Raw genomic sequence first — 11,703 nt, 5'->3', positions numbered from 1 at the left:
TTTATCATTGAAGATTAAAGAGAAATCTCATATTTTAAGAAAATAATTAATTTTATAGAAACTATGTAAGATCCTAATTAATGTCAGATGAATTTTGATAAGATGGAATTGGAGAAACAAGGAAACATGGATGTTCAATTTGCTTCCCAACAAACAACTCTCCAACAGTTTGATATTATTAATTGGATTAATCCATACAGGTCATTAATTTTTTCAAAGGTTATTTTTCTACGAAAAATTTCTTCTCCTTTTTTATTCATTTAATTTAATTATTATTTCGTTATTATAGTTCAAGTATCCAAGGAAACATATGTCAAGATCAAATGGACAAAAGAAAGAGAATATCAAACTATTTTAGCAATTACATATATACCCATTTCTTTGCAAGTTCTTCATGGTCTAGAAATATACCATTTTCTCAAATTCAAGACCCGTCACCTTATATCCCATTTCAGGTAACACTTTTTAATGTGCAGTAACTAAGATCTTTATAAAAAGAATGATATATATTTTTAATTATTTATACAATTATTTGTTTGCACAATAGAGTCAAGAGCAAAACATGGTGGTAGATGTCCAGCAGAACGCGACACAAACATTTGAAAAATCACAGGTACATTAATATTTTTGAAATATTATTTCTTGTTAAATCATTCGCGCACCCCACTCCCATCCCTTGTACTGAAATAGTTAAGTCATATATTTTTCAGGCACAAGTGACTTTCGATGAAAGTAGTGACAACTCTATTATGAACTCCTGACAAAATATTGCGCTTCTACAAAGTTTCTTTTGATATTTTTTGATTTGACAATCTATTATTTTTGAGAGATAATATTTTATCTGTTTAAAAAGAAGGCATGCCTAAAAAGAATGATGAAATCAGAATTATAACTATTAATGCATCTTAACTCTATACGAGATCATATTATTATAAAAAAGAGACTACTAAATTATAATAATTATAAAAGTGGGACAAGTGAATTATATTTTATTATTTATGTTGGTATTTTTCTTGTTTAACAGTATATGATTGCTTAGCGCGCGATCTGTCTCTCTATTTCTATGTCCAGGCCTAACTCGAGTACACTCGTCATTAAGGGTACACAATTGAACAATCCCTCCCAATTAGGTTTGGAATATGCCCATTCAAATTGGAATGACAACATTAATAATAATAATAACAACAGTCACATCATTCAACTGAATGATCATTCTTCAGCTCAAAGCAATGGAATAACTTCTAATATTAATGGATTAAACTATTCCATGGAGGTTAGTTCAAAGTTCTATTCTTATTATGATTTGGTAATTAATTTTATTTATTTTCTTATAAATTCATTTTTATCATAATATTCACACAAATGCTCACTATAAATATTTTATCACAATGATCAAGAGAATACCATGGGAGACTATGAATATCATGTTGAAAACACACTTGAGAATGATGCATGGGAATGAGATGGTGTTTTCCTCAATGAATCTTTAAATGGAGAAGAATTCAGAAACTTGGATCGATCAATCAATGACAAATAATCTCTTTTTAATTGTCTAATTTTTTATATGTGGTCCATTTAATAAATCATAGACTCTTGATATTTTGATTTTTAATTTACTTATTTCAGTATGTAAGACATCATCTTAAATGCTTGTAGGGTGTCATACATATATTAAAGTATGAATAATAATAAGGACCTAAGAATGTTAGAAATAAATTGTATGTTGGCAACATCATCTGTAGTACTACTTCATATTATAAAGTGCTTGAATGGAAAATAGATAAAGTTCTTATTAATTAAACTAAGTTGCATAAATTCCTTTATACTTTTGTTCAAGGTTGGAAGTTGAATTCCACGCCTTGGCCTATTTAAGATGGTGACACTTAAGAAAATTTCTGGAAAATACTATCAAGATTTGCTCTGATCTGATCCCTCGAGTCATGATGACACCTGCTATAACCGATCAGTAGTTAATTAAAACCATACTCAGAATGACTAGTAATGAGTAAAGTGTAGAACTAGGCATAACCAATACTAGACAATATATATGACAAAAGCGGAAGCAAACAAAATCTATATACAATAGAATCCCTCCATAAACCTTGAAATCACGAGTACAGTGTTGTCTAATATGAAAAATAGAAGTCCCAAAATCGGACCACAACAAGTCACCTCAAAGGCAGAAAAACTAGCTATATATATATATAGCTATATATATGTATAGCATGAACCATCACCACTTGTAGTTGGTACTAGGATCCACATCATGAGGGTAGCATGAGTACAAAAATAAAAGGTACTCAATATGCATCAAAGACCGACTGAGAAACAAAGGTAAAAATAGTATGAAATATAGAATACAGATAAAACTAGAGTAACTAGCAAATATTAAAAAGAGCACACGAGCATATCAAAAGAAAATATAAGTACAAGTAAACTAAACCTAGCTAGGTCCCTATAATCCTGAAGGTACACTTGTGCGCAAGTTTAAATAAAATTTGAACAAAACCTATAAGCCTAATAGGTACATAGATTAGCTAAGACGATGAGAGTGAAGTGCCTCAAATCCAGATCTAATAAGTGTACGCAATGCCTCAAGCCCCAAGCGATGGCCTCTTACTGGAGGTCATAGCCAGGAGCCATAAGCATCAACCTCAAAGTGGAAATAACAACCTCAAACTAGACATAACAGACTCAGATCATTAGCATCAACCTGGAACGTGAAATAACCACAATATTGAATCAACTCTCAACCCAAGCAGAAAGAGTGACAAGAGGCATGTCTAACACCTTAGACTTCGATAAGGGAATAGGTTGCATGAATTTTCACTATTGGTTTAGGTCTACAAGACCATTCTATGGTTCATAGAAATTTCTACAGGTCATCACCAGTCTCATAGATATGAGAAAATAATTTTTGAAATCAAGTCCAGTACCCTATCCTACGGTTGACGAGGACATTTTGTCAAATGGCCTATGAGTCATATACGGGTCTCGTAGGTTGGTCGTAGAAGTCATACAGACCGTAGAAGGGTATCGTAAAACGTTGGCTGATTTTTAGGTTCCCATACTTAGTTTACGTTTCTGTAGAAAGATCAGCCATAGAAATATGTATGATCTGTAGGTATAACTGAAGGTCTTTTGAGTCTTTTCCTAAATGTTTTCAGCCTATATTATGTCGTTTTAGCTTCAATCCTATGATCTATATAATTTTGTAAGTCCTTCATCGACCTACTAAAAAACCATTCTCCTATTTCCCAAGAACCCAAACATATTCACTCTCCTAAATTACCTCTCAACCTAATTAAAAAGAAGAAGCTTGGGTTCACTCTAAGGTCATCGATTAACCATTCATCTTAGGCAAGGTATGCAGGTATTCGCCCATGGAGTCCATTCCTCCATATTAATATGATCGTGGTTGTGAAAGGTATTTCTCACATATGAATTTACTTGGTGAAAGGTTTCTCACATATGTTTGAATTGTACTTTAGGATATATTCAATATTTTGATATTTAAGGTGTGGACAGGTATTGATAATTGCATTTCCTATATTATAAATATATATAATTTTATCTTTTCCGTTGAGATTTAGACTTAGTATCGAGAGGGCTTTGAGGTGAAGGCTCAGATAGGGTAGTCTCTAGAAGGAACCTCTAGTCTCTAAATATTTTCCCCCATACAATTATATTAAATGACCAAGCTAATGGATCCACTTTAACAAAAAGTGATGTGTACGAATTCTACCTTGGCAAGTAGAATCCACTTTTTCGGCATGAGAAACCAGATTCCATGATATAACTCTCATGGTCTTATTGTCAATTATAGTTAATATCCCACAAAATGAATATGTTTCTCCAAAAATAACATTCTTATGTCTCTTATTTTAAATGAGTTGACAACGTCTTATGAATACATGTTGTTGCTTCCTTAAGATCTATTGTTGGTCATATCTCACATGTGTAAGGTTCTTCATTTATCATATTTATTTATGTATATTGCGTCATACTTTGTACATTACGTGCACTAATACATACTTGCACCAATATTGTCTTGTTAATTTAGGGTTTGACGCTCCTACTTCTCATACATGTGGCTAGGTAATCATTCTATCAGATTCAAGAGTTGGTGAGTCCTCAAACTTCCAGGACTGAGACACTTTGATTGGTTTATACGTTTATAGCTTTAGGATGATGTATGTGGTGTATGGTTTACGTCCCAATCACTTTCTTTGATATTTTAGATGGCTTGTAGACACTATGTTAGACTTTCGCTTTGTCGAACTCTTTTGGAATACGCAATGCAACTTTTGAAATCTTTATTTCTATTATCTTTATTGATGCATGCTGTGTCTTGTGAAGTATATTTTGGTGTTCTTTATATGATATGTTACACCTAGCATATACTTTAGATCATGACAAACTAGATATTTAGAGCACAAGGTTTAGAAAGGTGTTTGGATGTCTCACAAGCCCCGTCGAGTAGAGTATTGCTCATGAGTTTGAAGTGCGCCACATTTATGAATAGGAATCTATGAGACGTTCAGGCAATCCACTTCTTTCAACACTCTAATTTTATGTGATAGAGGTTAATTCTCTATGTATCTCTCGTAATCCTTATCCATGTTTCTAAGGTATGGCCCCTCGAGGAGCATACGCTAGAAGGAATGGGAATCAGATTATGCAACAAGAATCTTCTAAAGTTCCAGCCGACCTGTTGGCCAAAAAAGTGACTAGTGTAGAGTTCCGAGCTCCTTTTCAAGTATTGGGTCAAGATATGATTATTCAAGGAAATAAAGAGGCTAATGCTCATGTGAACCCAAATATGGATACAATGGAAATAAGCGTGAAGCAAACTTGGGGCACAAAGCGCCAACGATCAGCAAACTGGTGGGTCCGGTTCCCCGAAACCCACTACCTCTGTAATCTAGTCACCCTCAGTGGTGTCCTCAGCATCAACAACACTATCAGCAATGCCTCCCACTATCTCCACAGTTCTGGAGCTAGATGCTCCAGCAGCTAACTCTCCTGCTCTCATCTGAGACGCCTCCTCTTCAGCAAGCGAGGCTCTCCTCGCAGCCTCCATCTCACGACGCTCCTTCTTCCGTCCTCGAGCTTTATCCTCCTCTAGACCCCTAAGGCTCTTGTCATTCTCTTGAGGGGGAGTTGGTGGAATCTTTGAAGTGGAGAATAGGGCTGCCATCACTGTGTCTTCAGCAGGCTCTGCAGAAGGGGCCTCAGACTCAGGCACCCTAGCCTCTAAGATCATATCAATATCTGTGCGAAGACTGTCGACCGCAGCTTGAAGGGTCGACACATTCATCGGAGGGGCTGGATGGGCTAGCACCCGCAACTCTAAAGCGTCCAAGCGCTGATGAACCTCAGCGATCTTCCGCTTTGTGTGCTGGACCATTCTCCGCTCAAGCGCTCTTCTGCCTCGGCAATAGAACTCTGCATCCAAGGCTGGATATGATGCAAAAGTGTAGCCATTCGTGCTTCTAATTTCTGGACCCTAGCAAGCGGGACAAGAGCGGGTAAAGGGGATGAGCGAGAGGAGCTCGGGGCAGTGCTACTACCCGGGACAGACTCGAGCGGGGTAGTGTCAGTGGAAGCCGCCTGCGTAGCCGTGCGGGCTTGTGCTACTGTATCAGCCAGATTGTCAACAAGTGGAGGCAACTATGGACGGGGCCCTCTGCGTGGAGCCAACTCATTGGCCTCATCCCTGATGAGGTCGATATCAACAGTGACCAGAGGGGTCTTGAGCTGAACAACGTGCCATATAGGCACACCTTGTGGACCTGCATAGAGAAAATATCATGCACGAGAAAGGGTAAGTAGTTGTGGGCTTTTATGACCGCCTGTAGAATCCACGCAAAATCCACCTCAAACCCGACTATCATCGCCGCCATCACTACTGCTCGATCCCATGTGACGATATTATCAGCGGCTGTGGGGGAAAGGCAGTGGCAGAAAATCAACCACAAAAACTTCGTCGTGAAAATCAGGTTGGCCTTGTTGATGGCCCCCTTCGACTCGATCACTCAGTCGGAACCCTCTCCATCAACGGACAAGTGCAGGGACATTTACCTCTTGGTGGTCTCTCTCAGCGATGGCTCACACAGAAATTGGCCATCTTTAACAATATGCCATTGGTAGTCAAACTCGGCAGTGAGAGGGGTCCGATTAGCATCAACATCCTTGCCTTATAGAGATCGGCGGATGGCAAGCAGGGAGATATCAACCTGAACGCCACATACTTTGACCTGCTCCAGTGGGGCCTGTTTGGTGGGGACAGCCCGCCTATCAATCTGTGATCAGAGAGTCGCTACGTAGGATTCATAGAACTCTCGGACCAGCTCTTCACTATAACGTCCCAACGGACGTGCTGTCCACTCCAGTCGATGTCTGGTGAAGAAATTGTGGATCTCAGGCATCATCGAGAGACTTACCGTAAGGACCCGCCGCTCCAATGTAAGTGTCAGAGTCATAACTCCTTTGTCATTCAGGAACTTTGCATCAGAATAGACTTTAAACTGCCCGTCGACACACCACCGATTAGGCTGGTCAGTAATCGGGGTGACAACACAAGCTGATGAACCGGGTGTGGATTTCGAACTGTCAGCCTCATTAGACGAGGTCGACACAGCAGATCCGAAGGCATCCTCCGACCACAAAACTCCTAAGGATCCAGACACTTCTTCTTCATTAGTGGCTGACCCAGAAGTTGTGCCGGTCAGTGTGTGCTCCTCATCAGACTGGGAGGCAATGACTACGCCGGACGCCACCTTTTTGGGTGTGGCTCTGGAAGCACGTGCAGCACGGGATGGGGTGGAAGTGCCTGGGGGCACGTACTCGGGGTCACGCTCATCATCAAGGCCAATAACCAAGTGGGCAGACGGGGCGACAGACTTCGATTGCCCACGTGCATAGACTCGATCTTGTTGTGGTGCCATAGTAGATAGTACCTGTAAAGGATCAATATTATTTCTAGAAGGAGCAAACAAGACAATAAAAACCACACAAAATAAATAAATAAAAAATTAAAATAAAAAGACATTGCTACAGTAACAGTGAAACACAACGGACCAGGTGACGGCTCGTCATGAGTACGACGGACCGTCATGGGGTCCGTCTTGTTTTAGTTGGACTATGTTTATATGGAGAACCCTGAAGGAGAGTCTCTTACAAGTATGATGGTATGTGCAGGACGGACCGTCACATGTACGACGGTCCGTCGTAGGTGTCCGTCAGAGGACACTTGAAAAAAAATATGGAGACCCTTATGAGAGGGGTCTTTGACCATCATAACAGTCATGTAGGACGGACCGTCGTAGGTATGACGGTCTGTCGTACTTTTCCATTTGAGAACACTTAGAAAAATAGAGAGAGACCCTTAGGAACAGGGTCTCTTACAACCAGAATGGTTGTGCAGGACGGACCGTCGTAGGGATGACAGTCCACCGCATGTGTCCGTTGGTGGACACTTGGTGAAAATTGGACAGTGGAGATGTTAGGGCAGTTGGAACAGACCCAATGACGGTCCGTCGTGGGTACGAAGGTCCGTCATTGGGGTCTCGTTCTGTAGCTCAGTGACAAAACTGGAGATGCCTTATTCATCCCCTATGACCAAAATAGAATTGGTAGTGTTTTGACCTATATTTGTCGAACCCAAATACCTATTAAACTAGCAATGCTAAAGCACCTATTTCTAGGGTTTTAACACGACAATTTCGAGGATTTTTTTAACCTAGGTAAGACAAAATTTGATAAAGAATGAACATATCAAGAAGAACTAGGCTACTACTAATTGATAAACAAAAATGCAATATAAATGAGTAGAAATTAGAGACACATACCTGTGAATTTGAGAAAAACAAGAGGGAAAGGTACTTGGTGATCAACTAGACACTCACAACAGCAACTCCAACTAGTAGATGATGAATATTGAGGAATTTGGAGAATTTGGGGAAAATGATCGGTTGTAAGAGAGCTTTGAAAGTTTAAAAGGGAGGGAAATGGGAGAAAGAGTGAAAGAATGGGGTGAAATGAAGGGGTGGGGGTTTTAAATGATGAATTTTTAAAAACCCCCAGCCGGGTCGGGTCGGGTACGCTTCATTAAAGATGCGGCAATTCCCTGATGATGGTCCATCTCGGTTGTGACAGTTCGTTGTTGGTTCCATCGCATATGCCCTAGTTTGAAAATAACAGAAAGACGTACCTGGCACAACGAGTTAATGTGACGGTCTGTCGCTGTATCCGTTAGTGACTGCTGCAGAGTAATTTTATGCAGAATTTCCTGGTGATGTGCCTGCAACTTTAAAACCCATTAGTAGAAAATGCTACCATTACTAGAAAGAAAAAACTATAAGTATTGGGTTGCCTCCCAACAAGCGCCTGATTTAACGTCGTGGCATGACTGAGGACACTTGATTACTCAGCCTTCACCAAGATGGTATGCCTCTATAACTTCATTCACCGATGCAGTATGCCCAAAATAAAGTTTTATTCGTTCTCTATTTACTTAAACCACACTCCCTCCTTGGGTTTTAACTCAACTGCTCCATGAGGGAATACTTGGGTAATCAAGTAAGGGCAGTCCGTTTGGACTTGAGCTTGCCCGGAAGACAAGGCAACCCAAAACTGTCTAAAATCACCAAATCCCCAACCATAAACTCTTGTTTTGCACTTTTTTTTGTTTATTCTCCTTCTTCATCTTTTCTTTGTGGGATATGGCGGATACCAATTAGATCTCACCACTCTGCCTCATGGTCCTACAAATGTTGAAGGTCGCTTCTTCATTGTTCAACCGAAATTTCATCTGCCCCTTTTCTATATCAACTAAGGCTCTAGCTTTAGCAATGAATGGCCTCCGAAGAATAATTGGCACTTCAAAATCGACTTCACAATCAAGAATAACAAAATCTGCCAGAAATATGAATGACTCCACTTTTACTAGCACATCATGGAGTATCCCTATAGGCCTTTTCAGTGTTCGATCAGCCATCAGTAGCCGCATCGCAGTGGGTTTTGGGTCACCCAAACCCAACTTCTTGTAAATCGAGAGGGGCAGGAGATTTATGCTTGCCCCCAGATAACATAATGCTTTCGCAAAATGTAATGACCCGACTGTACAAGGAATAGTGAACGCACCCGGATGTTCTTTCTTTTGTGCGAGAGATCTTGTAGCAATAGCACTACAATGCTGCATTGTATCATCATCCTTGAAAGTGACCGATCTTAGATCTTTCATAAACTTGGCATAACCGGGCATTTGTTCTAAAGCTTCTACCAAAGGGACATTAATAGAAAGCTGCTTCAGCATTGTTATAAAACGCCGATATTTACCATCCTCGGTCTTTTTCACTAATCTCTGAGGGAAGGGTGGTGGTGGTCTAGGCATGGGAATTACCTTCATAGGGACTTCTGCATCTTTTCCAGTGCTCTCTTCTGCTTCACCGATACCCTTTACCACCTTATCATCATCCTTTCACACCTTTTTCTCATTAGACGATATAGGTTGGTCAATGGTTTGCTTACCACCCCGAGTAGTGATTGCCATACAGTGCGCATCATTTTTCAGATTTTGGACAGTGTTGCTAGGAAGAGTGACCGGTTGCCGTGTGTTCATTGTTGTAGATAATTGGGCCTTTTGCAACCCGATGTGCTTAATCAATATTGCATGTGTATCGACTTTTTGCCCAATACATGCTAAATCACACCTTAACTCTTTAATGTGCTCATCACTAGCATCGAACCTCCTCATCATTTTATGCAACATATCCTCAACTCGCGCCATACTATCTCCACCATCCCTAGGAGTAACTTCACGATTTTGAGGAGGGACATAGGGCCCATTCCTATCATTTCTGTTGCTGTATTTTTTTCCTGTTGAAGTTTTTGTCGCGGTTGTAGTTTCCATCTCGGACATAATGACCCTCATGATTATAGTTACCATAGATCCGACCTTGGTTCCCTTGACCTTGGTGCCACTTATTCTGATTTAAGCCTTGGGCGCTCGGTTGAAAACCCCCCGTTTGCTCATTTACTGCATAGGAGTCCTCCGCATAATAGCATTCATCATTAGGAGGCGGTGGTTTAGACAAGTAGTTAACTTCATTTATCTTTTCTGCACCCCCAGTGATATGTTTTAGTACCAATCCAAGCCCATTTCTCATCTGAGCCATTTCTTCACGAATCTCATCTGTGGCTGGGTTGTGAGTGGACTACATTGCGAAGGTATTTCTCCCGGTATCTGACTTCCTAGTACTCCAAGCTTTATTATTCCGAGAGATTTTCTCTAATTTTTCAGCAATCTCAGAGATCAACATGTTTTAATTAAGGTTATAATGTACAAAATATTATTAAAATATAGTATATAGGCAGTAGCTAAAATATTAGAGGTATTGGAAGTCGAACGTTAAGGGACGACTAAAACGTTGGACGACTAAGTCACCTAGATGCCTAATATGTGGTTCTATATGTTTATGGATGTTTCATGATGTTATAAAATTATAAATGTCTTATTATATGGTTTAGAGTAAATGTACAAAGTTTGAAGTGATTTGGAAGTCGAGCATCAAGGGATGACCAAGACGTTCGACGACAAGTCGCTTATTTGCCTCATGTGTCTATGCATGCTTACATTTGTATAAAATGAGTATAATAAGTATTTAAATGGTATAAAATTATGCTTAATGTTTTTATATGAAGTTTTGTGAAGTTTTGAGGTCAAACGCCCAAGAACCTCCAAGGCATTCGAAAGATAGCCCCTAAGACGTTCATCGAATGTCATGTTGGGGCCAAGGCTGTTTGGACGTCTTGTAGGGGTTTGTTTTGAATGAAACTTATGTTGAAGGTATATAAATTATTAAGGGTTGTAATCACGTTGGAAATGTCCCGGTATGACTTCTAATGAGCCCCACAAGAAGCCCCAAAAGAAGGACCCGAAGCAGCCTAAGACACTGCCTGGGCAGTGTCCATTGACGGACCCAACGACGGATCATTGGTAAAAAAACGGCCCGTAAAGCAGGTCTCATCGACGGGGACTTGAATTGGGAAGGTATAAATATAAAATTTGGCTTAATACCCAATGACGGAGCCCTAGGAGCGGTCCATTGCAGGGACGACGCCGTGTAGGTGCATCCGTGGATGGTGCACTGTAATATGCAGCCTGCGTTCTGTTAATTAAAGGGGTGAATGGGAAATTCACCCCACATCCTAAACTGATTATTAGGGGTTTATTTAAATAATTGTAGGTGTATATAAGTCATCAAAAACGTGATCAACCCATTCAAAAATCAACTCACATGTTTTAAGCTCTTCCCACAAAAAATGCTCTCTCTAGAAACCACCATTGTTGGTGAAGCTCAAGAACTAATTCAAGCTGGGTTTTCTATGAATGAATCTTCAAGTTTAAGAGGTTTTCAACTATACAAAGGTATGATTATTTCATATCTAGTTATCTTTTCATCTAGAGATCCATTCTCAAAGATTTCAAAAGAGAAAAATATGATCAACCACTTTCTTCTTCAATCTGGCATGGGTTCTTTCTTAAACTGATTTCAAAGGCATAATATGAATGTATTGATGATTTTATACTGATTTTAAAGTATTTTTCAATCCAATTGCATGATGAAACCATGCGCCATCACCAAAATGATTTAGCCTTGCATGGGCCTTATGATCTTGATTTGTTATCGATAGAAT

General features: G+C 39.7%; 1 protein-coding gene across 3 annotated transcripts in view; it reads left to right on the top strand.

Annotated features, from left to right (window-relative positions):
* LOC104646999 (uncharacterized) overlaps nt 1-2,251 on the top strand; it is a 3,601-nt gene extending 1,350 nt beyond the window's left edge. Inside the window, exons 3-7 of one of the 3 annotated variants that reach the window (XR_741184.4) lie at nt 103-200; nt 290-455; nt 548-613; nt 1,072-1,273; nt 1,398-2,251. Coding sequence is in view for 2 of the 3 variants with exons in the window: in XM_010321561.4 (XP_010319863.1) it covers nt 88-200; nt 290-455; nt 548-613; nt 711-761 (396 nt within the window). In the remaining variant the exon portion in view is untranslated. Of the gene's footprint in view, nt 1-5; nt 201-289; nt 456-547; nt 614-710; nt 1,033-1,071; nt 1,274-1,397 lie in introns of those variants that run through there. The other 2 variants (XM_010321562.4, XM_010321561.4) reach the window with 2 other exon arrangements.
* The last annotated feature ends 9,452 nt before the right edge of the window (nt 2,252-11,703 follow it).

This window comes from Solanum lycopersicum, chromosome 4 (assembly GCF_036512215.1).
Source record: "Solanum lycopersicum chromosome 4, SLM_r2.1".
Lineage (NCBI taxonomy): Eukaryota > Viridiplantae > Streptophyta > Magnoliopsida > Solanales > Solanaceae > Solanum > Solanum lycopersicum.
Note: the sequence above shows the minus strand (reverse complement) of the source record. Positions and strands in the feature narration are given on the sequence as shown.